The sequence below is a fragment of the Melospiza georgiana genome, chromosome 7, assembly GCF_028018845.1.
Source record: "Melospiza georgiana isolate bMelGeo1 chromosome 7, bMelGeo1.pri, whole genome shotgun sequence".
In the NCBI taxonomy this organism is placed as follows: domain Eukaryota; kingdom Metazoa; phylum Chordata; class Aves; order Passeriformes; family Passerellidae; genus Melospiza; species Melospiza georgiana.
The window spans coordinates 14,301,594-14,329,300 of NC_080436.1; the positions used below are offsets into that span (position 1 = coordinate 14,301,594).

Here is a 27,707-nt window from a genome sequence, read left to right on the forward strand (position 1 = left end):
CCAGCTGCATCATTCCCTGAAAAACCAAGAACCTACTGTGTAAGATCTGTTGCACAAAAAATTTCTATTGTCCCTTAGGTACTCTTACCCAGAATATGCATTTTCAATGGCTGGTACTCACTGCTTGTTTTCTATCTGGCTCCAAGACAACTTTCTAGGGAGTACTGAATTTCAGATGTCTGTTCAGGAAAATAAGTAACAGAGTAACGTACTGCAATGTTAATAATTTGTACTGATTTGTTACTGAAGTTAATAATTACATGAAGTAGAATGAGTCTTTTCAAATGGTATAAGCCTGCCACTTCACTGATATAGCAAACATATCAAGCATATTCAATTAGGCAATACTAGTTTTGGTAAAATTTATGCATTTGTGAATTAAAGTGGTATCATTTGGTGGTTTAATAGCCAGATGGCAGCCACCGCCCTAAATGACTGTCTTTAATTTATGATGAATATATTTTGCTAATTTTGCAAAATACATCTCACCATTATTACACATACAATACTCATAAATATTTTATTTCACAGGTATAATAATACCAATCCTGCCTGGGGATGGAATATTTCTTGTGTATTAAAATAATAGTACCAAATGTGTCTTCACTGTAACCATAGCAATGTCTGTCCTTATATGAGAACAGCCTTTCTACCAGCATAGATATTTTACAGTGCAAAAACCAGGGTCACAAACAGCAGTGGCACCAGCAGGTGAAGAACATACATTATTGTAATGTATGGAAACTCTTTTTGAATCACAAAGTCTGAAAAATAAAAATGATGCTCCACTCTTTGTGTGGAACAGATCCAAGGAGAAATTGTGCATATTGATTCACAGTAGGTAGCTGGTTTCCTTCTGAATCAGCTACATCTTAATAGCAGGGATACCGTGATAGCCCTGAATGATTGATATTACAGTGAGAGCCTGACCATACAATTTCAGTAAGAATACATGCATTTTTTCAGAACATATAGCTGCCACTTGGTACAAATTCTAGTGTGGGCGAATATTTTCTGTCTCCTTCTTCCCTGCAGTTCCAAAGACAGCGTGACTCTTCATGTGTGCTACCCCAGAGTACTGCGCTTCCACTGCTCTATTTTTAGCAGCACAGAAAAATGACTCACTGTTTCATAAAGGCTTTGAAATCCACTGAGCTGGGAGTTATATGTGTCTGATTTCACCATATAGGGAGGTGGCTTTTGTCTGGTTCAGAAAATTTTAGATTTTAGGCCTTTTGGAGAGCAGCTCCAGCTGCAATGCTAGCATCCCACAGTAAACGGCTTAATGAAAGTTGCTAGTTTATGTCAAGGGACTAGCAACATCCAGTTTTCAGGAACAAGGCGTTACGCAATATTTACTTAAGATTATACAACAGGAAGCATACAACTTTCACACAGCTGTACGTTAGCCTCACTGTGAACGAACAAATTCAGAGTGAGCCACGAGCCATAGGAGGGGTTATGGCTAAACTCCTGTCAAAACACGTGCCCGCACTGACAGCAGGCTGTAACCGCTCACCGAAACCCTGCTACGACTTCACAGCTCGCAGGGCCACCACAGAGCCGGTCTGCGTGTCCCCACAGACAAACATACAGGACACAAACACCGCTCCGAACCTGTGCACCCGCCGAGCCCGGCACCGCGCCGCCGCCACGGCCTCCCCGCGCAGCGCTGCCCCGGCCGCCGTGTCCGTGCCAGGGGGAGGTACCGGGAGGCGCCGCAGGCCTCGTCCCGCCTCCATCCGCCGTCGCTCGGTTTTGGTTGTTTGACTCTGGGGTACAGCAGGAAACAAAAATAAAACCAACATCCTGCCTCTCCCCATCCCCCCCCCGGCCCGGCGCTGGCCAGTGACCCGGTACGGCCTCAGCTCCTCCCTGCTCCAACTGGCGGACCTGGCTGCTGTAGAGACTTCCCCGACTCGTCTGGGTGCGTTCTACCTTCCCCCGTTCCTTTCCCCCCTCCTTCCCTCGCACTTCCCTTCCCACCGTGCGCTCTGAGCACAGGCGGCCCAGCGCCGGAGCGGCCGCTGCGAGCGGGGCCCAGGCTCGGTCTGGGCTCGTGGTGAGAACCGAAACCGAATGTGATTTTAAATGACGCGCTTAGAAAAATTACTGGAAATCTGCATAAATCACGTTTAGTAGTTGGGGATTTTTGATTGGTTTTGCGTTTTTGGGGTTTGGGGTTTTTTTTTGTTTTGTTTTAATTAGGAGGACTGGGACCTTAAAACAAATTAGCGTGGTAAGGAATGTGGTGATCCCCGCAGCAATTCCCTGTTTTTCCTGACTACGTTGCGCAAATTCTGTTGAAGGCCGTAGGGCAGTGAGGCAATAGGGGAATTTAAAAGGCGTGGAGCATGCTCTGCGACTTTGAAAAATGCCAGATGAGCCTCCTCCTACTGCAGCCGTTCCAGCACCGCAGCCAAGACAGATCAGCCCCCCGGCCAGGTCATCTCTGTTCTCCCCTTCCAGCACGGCTCTTCCGGCCGAGCTCGTCTTTGGAAGAAAGATCATTTGCTAAATCAGAACGACACCCACTGGAGTCATATCCTGGTTTTGTTGCTGCAAAGATGACTGTAAAAGGTTCAAGATGAAAAATGCCAGTAAGGAGTTAACTGGAGCCTTGTGCATCTTCGAGTGAAATTTTAGTGTGTTATTTCCTGCTCCTTTGCTAAGTTGTTAAAAAAAAAAAAGCCTAATTAGACATGCACATGAACACAAAAATTATTGAGGCAGCTTTATCTCTGATGACTATGAACTTTTTTATTTTGTCTTATAAAAGATAGGCTGATTTTTCTCTCCTCTTTGTAGAGAATTTATATTCAGTAAGTCATCTTGTTGCAGAGCCCAGATAATCAAAAGTTAGGCTGCTGGGTGTATGGTGTGGTTGCTTTTTTTCTTTAACTTTTGCATCTATAATGACTGTATCTGTTATATTTGAAAAAGGGGTCATCAGATGGAAGACTGGAGCATTATGTCCTTTATCTCTTATGGCAGAGTGGATTGGCAAAGTTACAAACTGTTTTAGTTTGTACTAAAAATTCACTTCCTGTTGCTTTCACTCATTACCCACACAGTACCCAATGAATGTTATTTGCACAGCTGGTTTGCCTTTATTTAGAGCACAATTCCTGTTCACTGCAGTCATACAGGAGAATGACTGACCCTTGTTGGTTTCTTTGGTTTTCCCACCCCATAAAATTAGGAAGTAGCCCCCATAGTAATTTGTGATCTCGACATTTGTCCAGCAGAGAATGAGTTAATGTAGTCACTGGAAAATTCTGGATGGAAACCAATGTGTTCTGGATCAGTGGTTTGGCAATGGTCAAATGCCAGTTTTCCCATGTTCTTGTGAACAGTTTTACATACAGGTAAGATAATTTCAAGACTGAGTAGAATCAACATTTTTTTATAATGAGCATGTAATGTACCATATATAAAGGAAATTCATGAGAGAAGAGGATTCATATGTGTGTTGCAAAGACAAATTATTTTAAAGTTAATATATAAATAGTAATTCTGCATGTTTGAAATTCCAACTTGGTGGGAAATTCCCCAATAACACACACCCTTCCTTCCTCTGTTTTTTTTTTAACTGGTTTTAAAAGATTAGATAAAAATCAACTGGGGTAGTTAAAAAGTTTTTCTGGTATTTCCAAAAATGACCAAAATATGTTAAATTCCCATTTCACTTTAGAGTTAAACTATTACTTCAAGGTCTTTTGAAAGTCCCAGCTAAATGTACCTGGGAGATGCTTTCATATGAAGGTGCTTTGTGCCTCGCCCTTCTTGACTGCATTATGTCATGAAAACAGTGTATTTCTATAGAGTTCTCACAAGTGTTTGATGCTAGACTAAAAATAAGTTAGCAGTAAATATGCTTTTCTTCTGGTAGAAAACTTTCCAAAACACATTACGGTGCATGAGGGGTTCCTCTGTTTTAGATTAATTTATCTCACCTGCTTAATTATGGACACAATATGTGACATTTTTGATTGTAACTTCTAGAATGTGTAGCAAAAGGATGAAAATGCTGTAAAAAAAAATCTAATTCAGGTGCTAGAATCTTTTGGTATATTAGGCTTTGAAGTTGAATTGGCATTTGCTTTCCACTATGGTGTAAATAAAACTCTGCAGTATAGTGATCAAACTCTGTGGAAGGACTAAGATTTGTCTTTAGGTTTGCTCATCTGCCACTTCTCTGTATATGTAATGGAGGTCAGAGGAGGTTAGATAGAATTTCCATAGTTGGTGGCAGTGGAAATTGAGCACAGCACCCTCCTGGTTTTGTTAATCACGAGGCTGGGGGTTTTTCTAAGTTTGAATTTTTGTTCCAGTTTTCAGCATGATGGTACATGAATGTTTAGTGAAGAAAAGATGGTCTATGGCTTATCTATACCTTCAGAATGAACCAATTTGCATATTTAAGGTTGGAGTATTTTCTTTGAGTGGGTTTTCAATCTTTTTGAGCATGGAGGATGTGTGTGGAAAATCCTTTTAACTCCAAATTAGAATAAATTTAAATTATGTTAATAATAAGAAAATACACACACTCTTGAATTTACAGATAATTAGTGGTTTTAAAATTACATGTTATATTGTTGCTGGGAAAAGGGCAGAGATTTTGGAAATACTTGATCTACCACTCATCAGCAAGCTGATGACTTGTTTCACTTCCTATGGAATATACAGACTTGTGGTAACGTCATTTACTCTAAAAAGAATTTACATGTCTTTCTGATTAGTATGACCTTCCAAATACTTTTAGTTTTCTAATGAACAACTGGGAGATTCCCTTGAATAAAGGAGGTCTGAGTAGTGTATGTTGGAGTGTTAGTTGAAAGTTAAATGCTTCAGATAGGAGAGTTAACTGTGGACTTGTGCAGCAGATCACTGATTTATTGCCTTTTAATTCTCTCCCACAGAACTGTCCTAGAAATGCACCTAGATAAGAATGAACAGAAGAGAGGTACTGTGGTAGACACAGGCTTTGTGTCATGCTGGTTTCCAGTTTAAAAACCAGTAGGCTGGCAATTTTAAAGGAACAGCAACAAAGGGATGACCAGGTGCCAAGTGCCAGCTTTCCTTATTCATCAGATTCAAGAAGAATTGGGTAAAGAAGAAAAAGAGATGATGGTTTTCCTGTGCCGAGACCTTGCTCCTGACTTGGCCAATGCTGATCTTAAAGAAATCCTGCTGGCTTTGAATGAGAGAGAGAAACTGACTCCTGTTGGCTTATCTGAGCTGTTGTACAGAGTTAAGAGGTTTGACTTGCTGAGGAGGATCCTGAACACTGAGAAAGCAACAGTGGAAGCTCACCTTGCCAGGAGTTTCAGACTTATCCCTGATTACAGGTAATATATCTATTTCAGATTTCAAAGCTACACTGTCTTGTTCAAAATATGTGGTTTGTTTTTTGTTTTTTTCCTTTGTTTGGAGGGGTGGGAGCAGTATGGGTGAGTTGTTTTTAAATTTTTTTTAATTTATTTAATACTTCTCAGATTCAGCGAATATTTATTGAAGGTAGGAGAAAATCAGAAAAGGACGTTATATCTAGAGTTGTAGTTTAAAGAAAATGTCAAGCTTAGTCCCTGAATTAAACTTCAGTAGTTTCTTACTAGTCATGGCATTAGAAGCATCTGTATTTAAGGAGTTTGTGTGTTTGTGAATATAAACAGTGATGTTTGTAGAGTTCTAGATTAGCAGCTAAAAATGACACTTTAAAGAATATCATTGGTTAAACATATTTTCTTTTCTGGTTTGCTTTGGGGGCATAGCCACATGGTATAACTTTTCTCAAGCGACCTCTCTTACTTGTTTTACTCTGTTAGTTTTGAGAGGCTTAAATTAAGAAATCCCAGTTATTTTCTTTGAGAGACTTCAGAAAGAAATCCATATACTCATAAGGAAGATTTTCCTGTATTAAATTCTCACTAAAATAAAAATCATGTAACTAAGAGGTTAAAAAGTTAAGGATGTGTTCTGTTGTCTCATTCTCTCACTTAATCTCTGTCAAACATTAAAGAAACTTCTGTTTTCCTAACAGTAACTATTACACTGTCAGTCTGAAAAACACAGGTGATGATTAGCAAGAGTATTTTATAATTGGATCTTGAAACAGGGTACATTTTTTACCTGTTTCTTAGTTAGAAATCCTAGATTGAGACTGGAACATCGGGAGAAGTTGAGTAGTTGGGAAAGGGAGGAATCTTGCTGCAAGCTAATAATTTAGAAATATCTCAACTTTATTTCAGGGTACTAATGGTAGAGATAAATGAAAATCTGGAAAAAGATGAAGTGGGTTCTCTTGGTTTTCTACTCAGAGATTATGCACCACGTATGAAAATGGTGAAAGATAAGGTATGTTTTCCTTAATTCTGGCATTCTCCTCTGCAGCAAAGAGACATTCAAGTAAAAAAATATGTAGCTAGACAGCAAAGGAAAGGAGTCAGTACTGCAAGGAGTATTGAGGCAGGAGTTCACAAACATCATGAAGCAGACAAGGAGTTGTGGCTTGTGTTTCATTTTGTTGATTTTTAATTCAAGGAAAAAGAAGCATGGAAAACTAGTAAAAAAGTAGGAGGGAACGGTGCTTGTTATAGTGTATGGTGGTTGAATGTACTTCATGGGCAGGCATTTTACAGAAGTCTTTCTTCAGTATTTCTGACCTGAAAGTTTATCTAAGAATGATCTCAAACCAATAACCATTTGAATTCTATCTTGAATTACAAAGTCACTTTTTGTTTGTGCTCTGCTTCACTTGCAAAAGAACACATATATTGTAATTACGTCTTTATAGCTTTGCATTCTGAATATTTTTGTTAAGTCCTCTGAGAAAGCAGAAATTCAGTAAAGAGGACTCAGAAACCTTTACCACCGTGCAGAGAAGACTGAAGATTTCTGTCTTCCTCCTTTGAGGGTTTTTTCCTTTTCTGTCTTCAGTCAGAGAAGGAGAGAGGCCCTGAAAATTTCCCAAAGCTTTTCTTGCCTCTTGCTTTGTGGCATGTGAGTGGCATTCACATTGACTGGCTTTGTAGCAAAAACAAAATGCAAAACTGTTTCCTCAAAAATTTAAGATTGATTTTTAAGAATATCACTTTGTAGTTTCTATTACTCCTGTAATAATATCAAGGATTCATATGTCTCTCAGATAATTTTCTTAGAAGGTGTAACATCTCTAATTGTTTATATAGCCTTTATGACCTCTCCATGGTATTTTCTGTGTTGCTTTGTTACATCTGGTGGAGAAAAAAATACTGATGTGTTTGGGTTTATGTTGCTATTCTAGAGTTTTCTAGCTCTTATAATTGACCTAGAGAAGCTAAATTTGGTGGCTCCTAATCAACTGGATCTGATAGAAAACTGTTTTCGAAGTATTCACAGGATAGACTTGATTAGGAAGATTCAGACGTACAAACGCAAAGGTAGGATGCTCTTTTTGCACTGGTTACTCTTGATAGCAACAATCAGATGTGCTGAAGATAAAACTATGACTTACAAATAAGGGTATTTGCATTCTTCATAGATTTAGGTTTTCAAAACAGTTGAAATATCATGGTGTATTTGTGTTTCTGTTAAATTTGCAGCTTCGGTGTCCTCCGTTCATTGTCAGCCAGTTTATGTAAATGCTCATCCAGCCTCTCTCCCTAATTTCAATCTGATTGAGCCTTCTTATCATTCAGGGGTAAGTATACAAGAAGTGAAACAAATCCTTTGCTTCTAAATATTGCCAGACTTTAAAAGGAGATACATCTTTCAGACCCTGAGGAATTAAAGATGGCTTGTGACTAAAATATTGCTTGATTTCCTTCTGTTGTTCCTGTTATTTGCTGAGTTTAGGATCTGATTAAAATCTGCCTGAGAAAGATGCCATTTAAAGGACTTCTGTGAATTTATTCCTATTAGTTGAACACATAAAATCTGCATCTTGAAAGTTTTTTTGTATTACACTGTGGAGGGTGAAGTTTTACTTTGACTGTTCTTTGCAAAACATATTCTTCTTCTTTGTACCTTTGGACCTTTCCAGGAAAGTAAAGCTGAAAATGATAGCTTTCTTAAGAAGAGTTTTTCAGGGGTTTTTTTTGTGGTTTGTTTTAAACTCAGTTTAAGAAGATTTCTCAGTATCTGAAAAGTCATCAAATCCTATTGCATGCAGTATTCTTTATATTTGAGTTAGCTCTGATATTGTATTAGTATGACCTTTCTGGAAGTCTTTAACCTTGCTAAATGTGATGATATTCATTGTCATGTGTTCAGTAAACATGCAGCTCCCTGCTGCTGTATAGGAAACAAAGTTCACATCTTCAGAGGCTTTTCCTTGCTGTTGATGGCAAGCTGGTGCTTTTTTTTTTTTTTTTTTTTTGAGGAAGAGGAGGAGCAGTTGGGTGTTTATTATATTTGTCTGTGCTCTGGATAGGTTTTTTCATCTGTTATGTTGTAATTATATTTAGCTGATAGTAATTAATTCAAAATATCATTTTACTGAGGAAGAAATACTGCTGTGTTTTATTTTGGAACACGTTTATTAATTCTTGAAGGAGAATAGGAAAATGATGCCTTTTTCTTAATTTCAGATTCAGAATGAGGGCATGAAAAAATTACAAAATGGATCAAGTCTTACTCTGGGTAAGAGCATTTTATCTAAAAGTGCCAAATGATGAATTTCATTGCATCAAAAGGACTGCTATTTGATAATTGTGTTCATGGCTAATCCTGTTAATAACATCAGGAGCAGACAGTATTTGATATCTCTCAGAACTGAGCCTGGCCTTACTGTTTGGTCTTGTATTTGCTTTGCTTGCACTGCCACATCTTAAAGCATTCTTAAAAATTGTAAGCTTCCACTGTCAAAACTTCTTAACAGAATAAATATTTTATTAGTAAAACCATGGATAAAATTGGCTAGCCAGCTCTGGAGGCCTGTGTAGTGCAGTTCTGCCCACTAACTCTGGAGAAGGAAGTTTTTGTGTCAGTTCAGCAGTGAACGGCCCACCAGGCCAGCCAGAAGTTGTGCATTGAATACCAGGTTCTTTCCATGTGTATTTTGTTTTCTCTGGAAACCTCAAATACCTCTCAAATATGGTGATTTTTAAAATTAGTTGGGTGAATTCTTTCAGTGTAGAAGAAATTCATTGTTTCTTCTAGTCCCAAGCAATGCAGAATGAAATCCAGCTAACGTTTTAGAGGAGAATAATTTAGGGATTTTTAAACTTCAGTGGCATACATAGAAACTAAGCAGTCCCAATGGGTGAGAACTTGCTGAAGTAGATACATTCTTCTTTATAATTGATTTGGTGATTAAAAGATATCACTGGCATTTGCATACTGAGATTGCTTCTGTATGTTTTAGCTGCAGCAGAACCACTTCACTTGTCCATTGAGGAGTCAGGATCAGTGCCACATAAGGTATATTCTTGTGTATATGTATGCATGTAAATAAATACAATCTCCGTGAATATTTTCTTTATTTTTTTTTGTGTTTCATTTTGATATTTCCTTGAGTTGTGTTCAGACAGAACAATGGGTACATCCTCAGCCATAAACAGGTTCTGTGAATTGTTTTTGGAGAATATCTTTGAAATATAAAATGTTTGCTGCTACTCTGGAAGCAGCAGTATGCAAAATACATGTATATATGATGTGCACACAGAAATCACACATTTGTTAGTGGAGACCAAGTTAAAACCTGTTGAAGTTCAGACCTCTTGCCACATGCATTAGAAATCACAGAGCTTCTTTGCATGCAGTAGATTTTGTTCTTGATTCCTTCCTCACCCCTTGCTTTCGAGGCAGAAGAGAGACATGCTTTGGGGATTAATGATAAGGATGGCCCATTGCTGTTTGCACTAGTTCTCCTACAGGCCAGGAACTAACCTGTAACAAATTGGTTTGCTTCAATCAGTTCTCTTCAGAGGGCAGAGGAATTGTGATAGAGTCATTATGGATGACTTAGGAATAAGGAGGCTGTTCAAATAAATAAGGAAATAAATTTTCTGATGAGCAGTGCTTGCTTGCTTGCACACCTGAGGAATACAAAAATTCTCCACATTTATTGTGTTGGCAGTATGAAGCTTGTACACTTTTAGTTTCTGTTTAAGAATCTTTATGGTAGTGAGATTATATAAGTATATAGTACAAGTACACAAGTACACAAAAACTAAGCCTGTACTAGAAATAGAGGAAAAGAATCATTAGTCCCTTCCTCCTGTTTTTTGTGACATAGATAAGACACATTACAACCCAGTAGACAGATTTCTGCTAGCTACTTGGTGGAAAACAACAGAATGTTATTTAATATATCTAAAACATAAAATTTGAGAAAATAATATGGTCTAAAAGTTGAGAAAGTGATGTATTAACTTTGTAATTGTCCTTTCACATTTCTCAGATGTCTGATGATTCCTACAGAATGCAAAGTCAACCTTTAGGAATATGCCTGATAATAGATTGTATTGGCAATGACACTGGTAAGTCTCTGGAATTTTAAGTCTCTTAACTTGTTAATCTCAGATCATTAGAAGAATTTAATTTAAAATATATAATGTACATTTACCAGCCAGATTAGGGTAGTGTTGTCCCAGTCATTTAATCTACCAATTCTAGTAAGGGTTCAAAGAGTTGGAAGGGACAACATCAGGTTAAAGCCAAGTGTCCTAATTATTGGAGACAATGTTTGGTTTTTTTGGTGCAGAATCTCTGAATGAAAGAACTTGGAAGAGGATAGACTGAATTTTGGGATGGGCAAAAAGGATATTCAGCAACCAACAGAAAAATTAGGCTTACAGCAGTCATACAGTCATACAGCAGGTTATTGGCAGAAGTGGTAGTGTTTCCCACCAGCTAACAAAACCAAAACTGTTGTAGATTTCAAGTGCAGTCATATTGGACACCAGAGATTCTCAATAGCCATGAGGTCCTTTGTTAATGATGCACCTGGGCTTCTGTCCTATCTTGCACAGTTTAGCTGAAAGTGTCACCACAGTGAAACTGAAAGTGTCACCTCTGCTGGCAGTGTAGTCACTGCCATGGTGTAAATGTGGGCGTTTCCTAATTGCCTTTGTAGAATCCTAGAATTAGATCTTTGCACAGTCGAAATAACCCCTCACTCTCTAAGCACTGTAACACATGAGGCTAAAAATAAAAATGAAGAGAGTATTTGCAGCCAGTTCTGTAATAGGCTGGGAGATGTAGGGAAGGAGAGGCTTTCCAGGCATGTCTTTTGGTTTTCTCAAATGTAATGGTCCAGCAGATGAACTAACTTAGAATTGCTGATGTAGTTGAAGGGCAGTGCTTGTGGAGCTCACACACAGAAAGTCTGTATCTCAGATGTATGAAGTCACATTTAACAGGATAGAAGGCAAGACTTGCACTGAAGTACATTATGGTGCTAGTGGGATTCAGAGGAGATAGGGCATTTGGCATTGCTTAAAAGAAGTTTGCTAGAAAGGCAGAAATAGTTGTGCCACACTATTCTGATATCTGAGTACACTGAAGAAAAAGAAGAGGGAAGGGAAAACATTAGAAATGGTATCTGTGTCATCCATTAGAATCTGTAGCTGTCCCAGGATTTAATCTCAGGAAGAGGAACCAGTAATAGATGCTGTAGCATCAAGAATTACAACACTTTATAATGCCCAGTGAAAACAGTATGACTTTATCAAATGCTGATAAAATTCAAACAGAAATGCACCTTGCTCTTTTGTAAATAGCTGCTTTTGACTTTTCTATTTGGAAATCAGTTTTAATCCTTACATTATATAAACAATGAGGGGAGAAAAGGTTAGTGTTTTATGTAGAATGGAGATGCTGAAAAATCAGTGGAGTTTGTTGGCAGATGGCTAGTGTTGAAGAAATAGGTAGTTTCTGATCTCAGGCTTCAGCATGTAATTCTTTTCCTACCAGAAGCTGTGCATGGGCAATGTATATGTGCTTTATACTAAAGATCCAATGCTGTAAGTCATAGTAGCAGCTCGTGGTTCTCTGAACACTTAATACCTGTGGTTTTAACCACCATGTATCTGGTTTCAGTCCCATGTTAAGAAACATCCAAAGTAGTTATTCAGATCTTAACACATTTTCCTGCAGCACAGGTTAACACAAATACAGTAAGAGTTAAGTCTTGTGGTTTGGCTACCTACAGTTTTAATTTCTAACTTGATTGAAAGAGTTCATTATTCAGCTTTTTTTTTTTTTTTTTTTGCCTGAGAATGCCATTCTGTCCCAGTTAAGACTCCAGTGTCCACTCTTCACCTGGAGCTCATCACTTAAATTTTTAGGAAGCAAAAATGACTGCAGCAGGTTCAGTTTTGACTGATGAAAGAGAACCTCTGTGTTTCTTATGCAGTTCTGTGTATCTATAATAGACATTCAGAGTAATTGAGTCCAATTAAAAGGTGGAGCAGACTTCCTGTGCTGTCCAGATCACTCTTCATCATTTCAAGTGTGGTTTTTCTTGACTTATATTTTAAGTCTTAGGAATCTGGAATACTAGCTCTAAAGGAAAACATTTAAGTGTCTGTGGAATGTGAACAGATACACAGTGTCTCTGCTGTCATGGAACATGTAACTCACAGGAAAGACATGCATATAGCACTATAAGTATGCAATGCACTGTGATCAACACCAAGTACTCCTGATTTTTTAATTATTGTGCTAAAATAAACTACTTAGTTTCAATAGAAAAACACTGTAAGTACTGTAATTCAATATAGATGAGATTAAGCCTTGGTGTGCCTTGGTTTAATTACTTCTTGCTTCTTTCAGATGTGTTGGAAGAGACCTTCAGAGGCTTAGGCTATGACGTTCATTGTCACAGATATTTAAATATGAGCTCCATGAATCAAACATTGCTTGAAGTTGCAAGGTGGCAGAAGCACAAAAATTGTGACAGCTTCGTTTGCATATTGGTCAGCCGTGGAAACTCTCAGAGCATCTTCTGTACAGACCACACCTTTTCTGGATTCCCTTTGGAACAAATAAAGAAATACTTTACAGCAGACTCATGTCCTGGACTCCTAGGAAAACCAAAGCTTTTTTTTATTCAGAGCTATGTTGTGCCAGAAAATGAGCAAGAATGTACCTGTCTGTTGGAAGTTGATGGCAATGCTGATAATATCAGAGCTAAAGTCACTATTCCCCATACAGCAGACATTTTTTGGAGTCATTGCAAGGTGGATGTGTCTACACTAGAACAATCCCCAACTGCACCCTCAAAATATCTACGCTGTCTGGCTGAGCTACTCCGTAATCCTTATAAAAGGTAAATTAAAGGAAGAGGAAAGAAATAACCCTTTTTCTATTATAGCTTATTGTCGTGGAGAATGAGAAACCTTAAATTTCAAACCATCTGGTCCTGAAATGTGTTTTCTTGCAGTGTCATAGTCTAAAAGACAAGTATCCTCACACAATTGCATAGAAAGGTAGCCTAAACCAGGAGTGAAGTTTCTGATGTTACAGTGTAAAGTTAAAGTGTGTTATGGCATTGGGGTTTGCAGAGTGAGAAGGGAAGAACCTGTCCTGGACAATGTATGTCAGTGCATTAGACAGGATTGGAAACCTTCCTTCTGCAAGATAAACAGGCCTCTGTTAAATTGAGGATTGCCACGTGCCATTAAGACAAGCTGTGCTTGCAAATATAAACAGTCAGTGCTACTTAAGGATATCAGGACAAAGTCAATAGAGAGGGAAGGATTTTCTACTTTCTCTAAATTTAATTAACCCTTTATTCACGGAGCAAAGTGATTTCCAATATGTAATCTTGAACTTAAACTATCAGAAAATTTTGTCTGTTTAAAGAGATCAAAGGGAATCTGTGGAAAAGGCAGATACATTTGGATATATAACTTACCAACACAGGCTTTATTTATACAGCTGATCTACCAGGGAACTAACTGTTATTCAAGGTAGTTGCAGTGCTAACATTTAGTACCTTTTTACAAGCCCTAAAGCCTTGTCCTGAAATCACAGATCATCATGTGAGCATAATCAATATCAAAGCAATGATTTGTCTTAAAATGCATGTGCAGCCTTGTGTGTTAGAGGTCTTGCCTCTGCAGTAGAGACTGAAATTGCTAACTTTCTCCATGCTGAGTCTGAACTTATCTTCTCTCTTGTGAATTCTTAAATGGTGTCTTGCTTAATTCTCTAATGGGATGCTTTTGATTCTTTTGCTGCAGGAAACTCTGTATATTGGCTATCCATATGGAACTGAACAAAAAAGTTTATGATGGGAATATGACCGCTGACCCAAGCCAACAGTACTCACTGCTGCTCCAGCACACACTGAGAAAGAGACTTTTTTTCCCACTTGATTGCTGTTAAAAAGTACATATCTAAAGTTACTAACAAGAAGCATTTGCTATGATGCAAAGTTTAATGCATACTTTTATTTATGCATTGTTATTTCGTGTATATCTAAAGTGCCTGTTGCTTCCAAACACAGGAATTTACAAGCATTTTAGTGTGCTAAGACACTAAATTTTGTATTTTAATATCATAGTCTCTGAAAGCTTGGATGAGAATGGTAACTATTGTATGGCAGTGTAGCATATCTTGTTACTGAATGCCACGGGTAAACAGAGTGGAAAGAGATCTAAACTGTATAGCTGTTGGGTTTTCCAAGAAAAAACAGAAGTGTTTTTATTGCTTCATTGGTGGTTTTTAACATACCTCCTAGCAGTTAATATTTGAACAAATATACTGAAATGTATTGATTATATTCCCCTGCACCTAGTAGTGGCAAATGGCTCAGGAAAGCATTCCTACCCAGTAATGCCAGATCTTTGCTAACAAGTTCTGGCTTGCATGCCTCTATAGACTGGCAAAACAGAAGGGCAAGAAAGATGGTCTTTTCAGTAATCTGGATTCCATCTGTTTGCTGCATTAAAGATTCCATTGTTAGAACTGTCCACTGCTCACAGGGGTTCTGTGTTAATAAATGAGACAGTCTGCCATGCTTTGGGCCAAGTATGTTTTCTGCTAATGCAAAAATGAGTGTACATGTGACAGGACATTACAGTCATCTGCCACACAGTTAAAAACATGCGGGATTTTGGCAGATGTCTTGTGGAAGCTGAAACATGATTCACACTCATTGTACCAGGCATCATTGTAGAAAGATGCTTCAAAATATTTCAATTTAAATGTAGCATGTAGCAGCCATTGGCCTTTAAGACTGTATTATGTTAAACACCCCACCCTTACTGTTTTTGCTTATGAAAAAGAATATGCCTCTATTAATTCATTTTTTTCTGAAGTGCTCTTGTTCTTGTAAAAAAAGAAAAGAGAAAATTGTCCTAAATACAAAAATTTTTCTCCAATGTAGCAGTTACCCAACTAAAAGTTAACTGCCTTAAAGTTCAGTTAGCCTGCTTGTATAATCTAGATGGGTTATATTGAAGTTTGTTGTCACTGAACTTAGTGACAATAAAGTAGGCCACTGGTAAATATTTAATTTTTACTCCTAATATAGTGTCCTATGTGAGAAAATAATTCAAGGTCCTGGTATGCTCTGCTTGGTTTCTGTTTAAATTTTTAATGGAAAAAGAGAAGGATACAAAATGACAGATACAGAATATTAGAAGTTACTTCCTGTGGTGGCTGGTAAATGAACTAAATGGTGAAACAAACATTTCCTGTGGTTGTAGAAATAAGGTGTCATTTCAAGTTACATGTATCTAAGTAATGTTAAAAAATGTGATCTTCTTCACAGATTAACTTCACTTTCCCATTTCCTTTACTAGCTTTTGCATTTGACAAGCACCTCTGCTACCCTATAGACAACCAAAAGCAGGGAGAATGGAACAAAGAGGAGACAGATGAGGAAAAGAAATGTGGAAATTTTAATCGGGAACAAGAAGGGGAATGGTAGGGAGCATCAAGAGAAGAACAAGTAGGGGAAAGACGATTCGGAGGAGAAATACAGTATTAATATTGGAAGGAGAAGAAAACAGGAAAAAGGAAGTGAGAATAATAGTGGCTGTCTTTACAGACTCAAATGATGTGGTGAGTTGGTTGATGTTTTGTGGATTGGTTGCTTGGGGGTTTTGAGTGATGCTAAATGCAACTATTTACTTAAAATATTAGCAGTAGAATATATTCTACTTTTACAGTTTTGTGACAAGTTTGATTTGGGAGTTAAGAAGGATATATGTTCTTTGCCTTACTGCAAGACACAGTAAGTAAAATCCGTGTCCCTTTCATTAAGAAATGATGCAGAACTGCTGTTTTGAAAACTAGAGGCTCATGTAATCAACCCTTTCAGTGGAAAAGCAAGGGACTCTCTTTGTGAATGGCTGCTTGGTTGGAAGTGGTTGTAGCCCTCTAGAGTTGTGGGGACAGACACGTATTGTGCAGCGTTCATGGGCGTCAGATACAGATTTTTTACACTGATCCTCAGTACATTCTTAAGCCGTAGCCACGCACAATCTCTAACCATACATCTAAGCATTATTTATTGCCTTGACACCCCTTTCAGGAGTGGCATTCAAGCAGGCTGGTTCCCTGTATCTGTTGCATAGTGACTATTTATGCAGGACTTCTATGCAGGACGGCAGTTGTCCGTCACTTCTCCTGTTACAGAATCATGGACTCATAGAATCCTGTTTATACAATCACAGACTCATAGAATCTGCTGAGTTAGAAGGGACCTGTCAAGATGATCTAGTTCAACTCCTGGCCCTGCACAGGACACCCCAAGAATCCCACCATGTGCCTGAGAGTGTTGTCCAAAAGCTTCTTGAGCTCTGCCAGAGTTGGTGCAGTGACCAAGTTCCCTGGAGAGACCGTTCCAGTGCCCAAACACTCCCTGGATGGAGAACCTCTTCCTAAAATCTACCCTAACCATCCCCTGACACAGTTTGATTTCTCCAGTCCTGTCAGTGGTCACCAGAGACATGCAGAGACTTGATACCTCTGCCCCTCTGCTTCCCCTTGTGAAGATGTTGAATACTGCAATGAGGTCTGCTCTCAGTCTCCTCTTCTCCAGCCTGAACAAACCAAGTGACCTCAACCCCTCCTCAGAGGGCCTCCCCTCCAAAAACCCTTACCAGATTTCTGCGCACTTCAGTGGATGCAGGGTGTGGACTACATCAAGTTGTCCCTGTACTGCAGACAGTGAAATTATCTCAGGTTAAATGATCCTTAGCCAAAAGAAAAGGGGGAAGAGATTTTTGGATGCATCATGAGTTTAGGGTCTTAGCACAGGAACATAGAGAGTGATGTGCTGGTGAAATTTCACGGTCTTAGACTGCCAAAATGTCCAAAGTTTTCAGAACCTGTTATTGAAAGAGGTAAAACAAGCTATGCTGCTCCTGCATTGTGAGAGGTTGGAATAAGGCTGCCAGAGTGACTGCTCTGGCACTTAACTACAGTTTTGGTTTCTGATAACTGGGAAAAAAAAATTCTTGTAGTTCTGTATGTGCTCTGTATATGGAAGGTGATGCCTTTAAGTGGCTCAGAAGGTGTACTCATGAGGCAAGAGAGTCAGTGGTGTTTTGTACCAGACTTGAGTTGCTTGGTTTTTCTCAGCCACCTACACTGATGTAGCTAAGCCATCAGTTGACTTGAGTTACATATTTGGGTAATTACAGTGGTTACCAATTCATTATCCAAAACAGAAGTTACATTCAAGAGGATGTTACTGTGCTAGCACTTGTAGATGGAGTATGTTGTGGGCTGATCTCCCCTTTCAACTCTTCACAAGACGTAACAGCAGCAACTATTACAGATACCGGAGTCAGATAAGCTTTTTATGGAGTTTCTGAGAATTCTTTTCTGCTTTCCAGAGTTTCAAGTTTCAATGCAGAACAGTATTGCTGAGAAGAGGCTGCTGTCTGTGTGGATGATCTATATTCAATTTAAATTAAATATCCTGTACTGAATTGTCAGCTTTTCTGTGGCTGGTTTAAATTATGTCTATTTTTCAGCTTCTGTATTAGAAACAATAATAAGACACTATAATCGGATACAAATGCTGGGTTTCATGCTCATATTCTGAATAAAATTTCTGTATGCAGTCAGACTGATAGTCCCTGTCTCCCTCTCCAAGATCACCTGAGACCTATTCTGTGGTCCCTCTAGACCATAGAATAACTCTGAAATTCTTGATCTGTTTATCTTGCAGACCTCTGTAACTTGTTAAATTAGTCTGTGAAGTTTACAGCTCTATAAAAACGAACTGACATAATGAAGGACAGCAAGCCTTATAGTTTGAGCAGGTAACTCAACTGCTCTTGGTGTGTTGGGCAACAACTTCTGGCATGAGCAAGCAGACGCTTCCCATCCTGCCTCCATTGACCCGAGGTTGTGGGGGGATACAGGGGACCCCGGGGATGCTGAAGGCCCCGAGGGGCCTGCACTGAGCAGAGTCTGCTCACCTTCCTCCTCCTCCCTTTACTGCAGCGGACGCACAGATCTACCTACAGACGGTACTGCAGCCCCCTCCCACAAGCACTGCTCTTCGAGCTTCCTTCCAGTGGGGAAGCAAAAATTAAAATAATGTGCCTGAAATGTTTGAGGCCTTTTTGCGATGTAGCCTGCTTTAAAATGGCTTGGCAGCGAAAGCGAGGCGAATTACGGGTCACGTCTTACACTTGGTACCCGAGGCGCTGCCTGAAGCTTTTTCCCGGTCGCTGGCAGCGTTGCCCGAGCTCACGGGCCCGTGGAACGCGGGCGGGCGGGCTCCGGCCGGGGCTGGCCCGGCGGGGCGGGGCGGTGCCACCGCTCGTGTGAAAGCCGCGGCGGGCGCTGCCAGCCGTGCCCCGCGCCTCGGACGTGCCCCCGCTCCTTCCCTCGCATCCACCTGCTCTGGCATTCCGCCCTGCTGCCGACGCTGCCTCCTGCCGCGGGCGGGAACTGGGCGCGCTTCCCTCGCCGGCGGCGAGCCGCAAAAAGACCGCGAAAGGGGCCGCGAGCCGCCGTCCCGGGCAGCTGCCGGGACAGGGATCGGGACTGGAATTCGTGAAAGAGGTACCACAATGTGGGGCTGAAATGGAGAGGGAAGGAAGGAAGGCTCCATCTCCCGAGCCCGCAGCGTGACTCCCGCCGGTTTTGTATGCGCCGGCTCCCGGCTGCGCGCGGCCTCCGGGATATTCCTACCGGGACCGCGTGCGCCTGCGGGCTGAGCCTTCGGCCTTTGCGGGCGCCCCGGCTTTGCACTATATCTAAACCCTTGGGGCAGTGCTCCTAGTCATCTAACACAGTTAAAAAACTTTAAAGAAAAGGTAATTTTACATTCCTTATCCTGCTTATTTCATACGATTTCCTTTCTCTGAGGCGATATCTGAAAGCATACATCAGAGATGCGGATTGGTTACTTTTCTGCGTCGATGCCCCGTGCTGACCAAGCCTGGGCAGCGAGCAGATCCTGCACTGACTGTGCTCCCTCGTGTAGAAACCTTTGCTTGCAACTGCTCTAAGCAAAAGATTAAAGACCTACCAGCCAGAAGGCACTGAAGCACCTTCTTACCTATTTTACCTTCAGGGGCAGAATAGGACTGCCTGGGCTACATGGAAGAAGTTGGTGTAGCGGAAGGTTGATTAGTCTCTATTAAACCTGAGTAAGAGTGAGTTGCTCATGCAGAGCCTATTTGGACTGAGCATTGAGTGCTATTACATTTTAACTGCCTGTTACTTGTAAGGGAGGCTTATAAGGGTTTTTCTATGCCAAATGTCACATACAACGTGGAAGCAAATTACAGCTGGGAGTGGATGGCAATTCCACGGCTTCAGCTTGGGTGTCAGCCAAGGTACAGAGGAACACCTCCCTGCTACAGCCAGAGAACGAGAAGCTCTTGGACTGCAGATCAGGGAATATGCATGAACCACTGTGCTGTCTCCATTAATATCTGTAATAAATTACTGCAGGGACTCTTCCCCATTACAACAGAAAGAAGCAAAGATCTGAATGTGGAAGATGTTCAAAAGAAAAGAAAATTCAGACCTTGAGGTCATCTAACACAGTTTTTAGCTCAGAGTAGGGCTAACTCCAATTATAGACTGGGTTGTTTGGAGCTTCTGCCAAATCTGGTCTTCTGTGGTCTGTGTTTAGACAAGGAAGTAAATTTCAAATTTATTTCAATTAAAAGTTAATTCAAGGCTTCCAAACAACCATTGGGTAAAATTTTAGTAGAATTGCTGTATTGAGGATTCAAGTGTTACTAGTGTTTGCTTTCTGCTTTCAGACAGAGAGAAGCTGTTTCAGCTGTAGGTTCCAGCAACATGGAGAATGATATCAGCTTGAAGTTCCATCAGCAGCTTTTCCTTATTAGTGAAAATCTGGTGACTGAAGATGTAGCAGCTTTAAAATTTCTTTGTACTGACTTGCTCCACCTCAGTAAACTAGAAGGTGTGAAGTCAGCAGCAGACATCTTCAAGCTCCTTATGGCTCAAGAATATCTGAATGTAGAAGACACTTTCATACTAGCTGAACTCTTATACAGAATTAAATGTCACTCCTTGCTTGAGAAACTTGGTTACACCAAGGAGAAAGTACAAGAACGTCTGAGTGAGAAGGGAAGAATATCTCCATACAGGTAAGCTGGCAGTGGAATTCTCTTCCCTCCGTTACTGCTATCTATGCCATACTGTTTTCCTTTCCATTTTTGAATTATTGGATTGCCTTTGGTTTTTATACCATCTTCTGTTCCACTTTTATCTCACTGCATCTCTGTTACAGGCAGATGCTGTATGAATTGTCAGAGAACATCACCAGTGTGATGTTGAAGGAAATCACATTTCTCCTGAGAGACCATCTTCCAAAGCGATGCATGATTCTTGTATGTCAGGAGTGAGCCAAATGTGTACATGGTGGGAAGGGAAGAAGGAAGGTGGGAAATAGAAGAAAAAGTGGGAGAAATGTTTGGCAGAATAGAGCATAATATGCAACTAGACTGGTTGTATTCACAGGGATAGCAAGAAGGAAGATGTTGACAGGCAAGAGTAGAATTTGGTCCCTCGTGCCCAGGTTGGTCACTGACAGTTCACAGAGTATAAAAAGGTGACAAATCAAATCTTTGCCCTGCTTGAGCCATATGCAAGGGAGATTCATGTCACTGGTACTGTTTCACAGCAATGGAGCCTTCTTGAAGCCACGAGTCATTAATATGGTTTGGTGAATCTGTTTAAACAAGACCATACCAAATAAAAACACAACCAGTGGCTTTGCATGAAGCAACATTTCTGCTCTAATGGTGATGTAAAACTGACTGGTCCTTATTGGGAGCAAAGCAGATAATAATGTGATTGTCTGAGACAGGGCTGAGAGGCAAGTTTTGATTTCTAAGGAACAATAATGATATTTTACTCTCTCCTTTTGGCTGTCAGTCTGCTTTGGATTTGCTGACTTTATTGGAAAAGCAGAGCCTTTTAACTAAAGACAATGTAAAGATACTGGAGGATGTCTTTATGACCATTTCACCTGATCTCCTGGAGACAATAGACCTCTACAAAAAGGGAAAAGGTGAGAAATTCATAGTCTAGGAGTAGGTTTGCTAAAATGCAGAAAGCACTAGATAGGTCTGGGCTACTGAGCTTAAGGTCATATGTGTATATTGCTGAAATGGGGGCTAGAGTGGCATAAATCTGTTGTAACAAGTCCTTGCCTGCATTACTTCCTGGCTGAATTCCTGAAATTCAGTACAGGGATGTGCTGGAATATCTGAGGCCACATAGAGCAGCCCAGCACATACAGAACAGGCTGGGAAACTGAAAATCTGCTTATAGCTATGTCTCATTTCTCCATTTGCCCAGTAATAGTATTGAGATGACGACCACTGTCCTGTAAAAGGCACTCTATGATCTGTGAATGTGCACTACATAAAGGCAGTTGCCTGCTAAGAGGCTGGCAAGACAAACTCTGTGTGCATGTGTGTCTGACACATGGACTATGAGCATACAGATGATTTTTGATTTTAAATTTTAAAAAGAGATTACTGATTCAGGAGAAAATAAACAAAAAAATATCAATTTCAGTAGTAAGAATGCAGATTCTTCTTAAATACAGGTAATTTCTAAGCTGATAGCAAGATGAAAAATTAATTTGAATGTCTTGGGGAGAATCTATCTTTGTACCATGGGTATCTTTTTGCAATATTGATACAAATAGAAGGCTTTCCTTTGTCACAAAAATAAATACAATAAAAATAACCAAAAAATGTTCGGAATAGATCTACTGAACGTGATCATGCTATCTTGTGTGGAAGAATTATTCATTTCAGTGAAACAGTATTTCAGATGCAAAAAGTGATGTATTGTAACTAAACTCCTTTTTGCTGCATCCACAAATATTTGACTTATCTTCATTAATATCTGTGCTGGGATTTTTTCTAGATAACAAGGCTGCTAATTTTACACAAGGCTTCCCTGAAGTAAACCTGGAGCTGCGTGGAGAATTCAGCAATGTAGAAAATGAATCCAAGGTTTGAGACAATCTCTTAAATAGTTTTTGAATACCTGGGCGTGCGAGGTTTTCATCCTCTCTTGTATGACATTCATCATGCAAGGACTTGTGAGGTATCTGTATGTCTCATAAAGTTCCTTGACTAATAATTTTGGATGTTTCAAAAGATATTTGTAACCTTGGAGGCTAGAAATTTGGCAGTATTGACAGGTGTGTTGTAGGCAAAATGGACATAATACCTCTGAAGTTATTCACACATCAGTGCATGTGCTTATCTTCCTGAAAAAGACATAACATTTTCCATTTGTCTATGTTGTGCATTTTGGAGATGGCAGTAGGATGTGAAAAGGGACAAATGGAGCTTCACAGTTCTCACATTTTGCTTCTGGTTTAGAAAAGGTCTCAGGGCATCTTGAAATTTGAAGTCATAAGGGGTAGCATGCAAAGCCCTTGCTAGAAGGATTAAAAGGAGGCAAGAGTTTTTAGTAAGCTATTGCAGAGGTCTTGGTACATGAGAAAAGGTGTCTTTTGTGAGATCCCTTCTTAGAGGCCTTTATGTGCACTCCTAAACATAGCAGTGAAACCACTGAATTCTCCCTCTGGCCGTTTCTTTGTTATGACCATAGATATTGAAGGAGCAAGTTGCTCCATTTGTTTATAGCTATTTAATTTCTTGAAGTTTTGTGCTGTAACATCTTTTCATAACCTGATGTTCATACTGCTGCAAAGCTGTTGAAGGAACTTGGAGTGCTGCCTTCATTTTGTCCTACTAAAATGCACAAAAGGAGGTGTGTATTGCTCCCTAGTGAGGAGGAAGGGATTCCAGTGGATGGAGTTTTTTATTCCAAGGTTGGACTTAAATACAAGGTACTTGAAGTTTTGGTTCTTTCCAGCTTTATTTTTTTTTTTCCAAAAGTGGGAGGTAATTTTAAATCCTAACCAAAAAACTTGTAGTGTGATAGGTTTTTGCACTTCTGAGATTTCTGTTCTGCTTGCATCAGTATGAATCACCTACTCCAGGCATTTATTACTGTTCTCAAAAAAAGCCAACTCAGATGTCTAACTTCCTATAGCTTCAGTGTGATCCCTCTGCCATGAAGCTAAAACACTGTTTTGACATTGGAATGCTGGGGTCTTCTGTCCCCATCACCAACTCAGATGGCACAGTTTGGCTGCTGAATCCTGCCTTTTGCATACAGATGAGAACCCAGATGCTACATCCTTCTTCTGCAGTTTGATAGGATGGTGACAGTGTGCTTGGAGTTTCACTGATGTTTTTGCACAGAGGGAGGCACGATTGAATTCCAGATGGTTAAAAATAGCCCACAGTCTTAGGTGCCTCTAAATCCTGGTTGTCAATTTTGAGACATGTTAAGGAAATATGAGTAAGTTGAATAAATCCATTGAAACTGTAAGCTTTTTTCTTCTCCTTTCTACAGACTATGAAAAGCTACAAAATGGATGGGCCACACAGAGGATTTTGTCTCATTATTAATAATGTTAACTTCAATAGTTCTCAGAGGAAGGGTTCTTGCAAAGATGCTGGTAAGTTACTGAAGTGAGATTTTTGGAGGATCTCTGTTTCTCCAGGTGAGTTGATTATGTAGTACTGCCCTATATTTTATTGTCTATGGTTAGTTAATATTCAAAAAGAGTGAAATGCTTGATATGGGTTAAATTATGTCATTTGTTTATTATGGGGGAGGAGAGGATAAAGGACAAATAACCACAAATAAACAGGACAAATAAAAAGGACAAATAAACCCAAATAAAGGGGTTTTCTGTTGGATTATTCTTGAATCATTTTAAGGATCACTTTTTACTTATCCTTTATCTACAGCTATAGTAAAGAACTAAAACTAAACTAAATTAAACCATCATTCTACCTAATATGATGCAAAAATCTGTAATCAAGCAACTCTGTGCATACTTCTTACTTGGTTCTGTTTCCTCTATTTATCTCTTATGAATAGTCAAAACTGCAACTGGAAAATAATGATGTGAGAAAGGTTTTGCAAGAACTTTTCTGAAACTGGGGAAGGGCAGATTCTTTCTGTTTTCAAGTGTCATTTGCATGCTCACTTACAATGACAATGTATGCACTATTTTCTGAAGCTTGTCTAGAAAAATCCAGGAACTCTGTGTTTGAGCTGATGCCATCTTTTTTTTAGTCCAGTTAACCTTTAGTTGGTACTAGTATGAGGACGAATCTGCAGAAGTGTCAGGGTGTAAGGTCTTTCCCCCTCCCAGATTAGCTTGCATGGTGACTTCATAGAATGTTTTTCTCTTGCCTCAAATTTTCCTTTTGTCTTTTATTTATTTACAGAGCAACTGGAGAGAGTATTCACCTGGCTTGGTCTGGATGTGAGGACTTATACAGATCTGACGTCTCGAGAGATTATCAATCTCATGGAAACTTGGCAGCGTGTGCCAGATCACAAAGACAGGAACTGTTTTATATGTTGTATTCTATCTCATGGAAAGTCAGGAGCAATCTATGGGACAGATGAAAAACTTGTGTCAATCCGTGTGCTTACATCCCACTTCACTGCCAAACAATGTCCCCAGCTGGCTGCAAAACCCAAACTCTTCTTTATCCAAGCATGCCAGGGTGACAAGATACAGTGTCCTGTCTATGTTGTTACTGATGGACCAACTCCTGACTTGTCTTCCATGCAAGAGAGAGTTTTTCTTTCTGAAAGCATTCCTGAAGAGGCTGATTTCCTCCTAGGCATGGCCACAGTTGATGGCTATGTCTCTTTCCGGCACATGGAAGAGGGCAGTTGGTATATTCAGGCCCTCTGCAGCAAGCTACAATTGTTGGTACCAAGGTAAATACTTGGCTTAGTGCTCTGATTAAATTTTTCTTCTCCAAAGGTAGTTTATGTAGCAACAGCCACTCATGTTCTAAGGTAGATGGAATTAGTTGAAGTGATGATTTCACACTGATTAATTTACATTAACTCTGCTAGTACCATACATGTACTGTAGAATGTGAAGTTTATTGTGAAAAAAACACTCAAAACCTCACATCTATAATCTTTAAGACAGCACAGTTTATTGAATGATAGGTTAAAATATTTTATTCCGCTATTTTTCTTTATTGATCGAATTAAGCAAGACAGCAAGAAAAGGTCTTTTGTTTTTAGTATGACTCAAATAAGGACAAAAGAGAAATTTGGAGAAAAGTATGTGTTTTCTTTTTTGTGTTTTAAATGTTCATACTCTATCTTCTGGCTGATCAGGGAGATGTTAAGTGGATTGCCATCTGCTCACTAATAACTAATTTCTTTTTTTTTTTTTTTTTTTTTTTTCTCTCCTTCTGGCTGTAGGGGTGAAGATATTTTGTCAATTCTTACAGAAGTTAACGAAGATGTGGCCAGACGTGATAGCCCTTCAGGGACAAAGAAGCAAATGCCCCAACCAGCATATACCTTAAGAAAGAAATTTATATTCCCAATACCTATGGACCCTCCTCCTTCAGAGCAATATCAGTGCTTTTAATAAACAAAATTTTATCATCTCATTTAAATGCAGTTCATCACACTACCTATTTTAAGATATTTAGCCAAAACTTTGAAAATCTGTTAGCTTCGATGCAAGGCCTTATAAATTTTTTGTCAAACAAACTCTGAAACTGGAGGAGACACAATTAAAATAATCAATGTGCCAGCTATTTACATCATCTCTATATTCAGAGTTATCAGTGTTGGAAAAACCACACAGAGTAACTCGTGTTAAACATTTTTTTACCTGCACAGGCTGCAGATACAATAGGTTGTTCCTCACAGCATAGGGATTGCATGTAAGCTTTCATATTTAAACCAGGATTGTTAATGGTCTGGTTTAGATTCATCAAGTTTTATTTTGCAGGCTAACGATTTAAAATCCTGTTTCTAAATCCACTAGTTATGTTCATAGAGAGAAAAAAAATGGGAATGAAGAGACAAAACCTTAAGTAGTAAGTGGAAAAGGATTTCTTCAATCTCTAATGAAAATTACATTTAACTTAATAAAGAACCAGTTTCCAACTGAAATCAGCAATTTGTTCCACAGTGCCCTCAAATGTCCAGCATAAGCTTCAAGTACAGTGAAGTTTTCCAAAACTGAGTAAAGCCAAAATGCTGCTTATTATTCCCTCTGTGAAACCTTGTGAAATGTTATTTCCCCATCACTTCTGAGAAAATTTATGGTAGAAGATTTGCATGCTGTGAAATACAGCAGTCAGATTAACTTTGTTAAACCTTGCAGTTTTAAATTATCATTTGTTGGTTTAGGATCTAAAATGCAACCAGTTTCTGAAGGCTCCTATGGACTAAGCTGCTGACAGAATTTTGTGAGTTAACTGAAATAATGCCATGTCGTTTTGTTATGAACACTTACTACATATGCCTGTGTCTTTCCTGTTTGTTATTACATTAAATTCATACTTTTTAAGAGCTTGGTGAGATAAATATTTTGTATTGGGGTAGGGGTTTGTCCTTGTTTCTGACTGATTCCTGCACTTTGTTGGGCTTCATGAATCAGTGAGGTTTTAACTGCTTTAGGGTTTAAGCTGAAGTGAAACTTCATCAAAATGCTCATTGTTATATACATATAACTCATTGTTATATAAGATTAGCAATATCTTAAGGTGAAGACAGGAAAGAGTACTGTCTAGTGCTATTGGGTGCAATTTATAGCTTGCACTATTTTTAGGAGGGGAGTTTTGCATCATACAGAGCATATTGAAATGCAGCCAGTTTTCCAAAACATGATGGCCCTTTTATGATAATGAAGTGGTATTGCATTTTAATACCCTTTGCATTTTAAGTCTTCTGAGTTGGCATGACTGCCACACTTGAAGTCACATTTATGCCACAGATAAGAAAAATGTTTCATCCTTTAGTGGAATATATAACACTGGGATGGAATTGTGATGTTTCTGGCTTGCAGTTACTGTTCAGAATTGATGCACTCATTTTGTATGTTTAGGAAACAAATTTTTATCAGTCTGGAGTAACCATTGACTTAGTTTTGCGGGATCTTGTTTTCATTTTTAGTTTGGTAGACGGGGAATGCTATCATGCTCTTTTTCTTTTTCTGTAGAGACTTCTGCCTCAGTAATCACTGGGTAATCTCCACTGGGTAATCTCCAGTGAAATCATAGATAGGTAAAGGCAATCAGAAGAGTCTGATCTTACTGAGCCTTGAGTTCCATGGGGGGAGGGATCCACCCTTGTGAAGTGTGAGACTGGTGAAGTCTCCCTTGCTCATAAGAAGTTTGTTTAAGCAGAGTTTACGCTATCCTGATGTGGACTATTCGGTGTATTTC

At 39.3% G+C, this 27,707-nt stretch overlaps 2 protein-coding genes across 6 annotated transcripts; both read left to right on the top strand.

Annotated features, from left to right (window-relative positions):
- Positions 1-1,757: 1,757 nt before the first annotated feature.
- Positions 1,758-18,008, top strand: CFLAR (CASP8 and FADD like apoptosis regulator). 4 transcript variants are annotated; one of them, XR_009114658.1, is made up of 12 exons: positions 1,758-1,927; positions 3,249-3,368; positions 4,923-5,351; positions 6,252-6,357; positions 7,286-7,421; positions 7,584-7,681; positions 8,571-8,622; positions 9,347-9,402; positions 10,385-10,463; positions 12,760-13,255; positions 14,172-15,999; positions 16,614-18,008. XR_009114658.1 is itself a non-coding variant. In XM_058027801.1 (11 exons), exons 3-11 carry the CDS (start codon positions 5,056-5,058, stop codon positions 14,314-14,316), a joined length of 1,464 nt encoding a protein of 487 aa, XP_057883784.1. In that variant the 5' UTR covers positions 1,758-1,927; positions 3,246-3,368; positions 4,923-5,055; the 3' UTR covers positions 14,317-18,008. The 4 variants fall into 4 exon arrangements, 3 of the variants coding, with proteins under 3 accessions (XP_057883784.1, XP_057883783.1, XP_057883785.1); XM_058027801.1 differs by having other exon boundaries at positions 3,246-3,368; positions 14,172-18,008; XM_058027800.1 differs by having other exon boundaries at positions 14,172-18,008.
- On the top strand, positions 15,912-25,917 carry CASP10 (caspase 10). 2 transcript variants are annotated; one of them, XM_058027804.1, is made up of 8 exons: positions 15,912-15,999; positions 20,178-20,528; positions 20,672-20,771; positions 21,319-21,454; positions 22,324-22,412; positions 23,833-23,938; positions 24,720-25,224; positions 25,726-25,917. In XM_058027804.1, the coding sequence occupies exons 2-8, from the start codon at positions 20,215-20,217 to the stop codon at positions 25,895-25,897; spliced, it is 1,422 nt and encodes a 473-aa protein (XP_057883787.1). In that variant the 5' UTR covers positions 15,912-15,999; positions 20,178-20,214; the 3' UTR covers positions 25,898-25,917. The 2 variants fall into 2 exon arrangements, with proteins under 2 accessions (XP_057883787.1, XP_057883786.1); XM_058027803.1 differs by lacking the exon at positions 15,912-15,999 and adding an exon at positions 18,771-18,963.
- Positions 25,918-27,707: the final 1,790 nt, after the last annotated feature.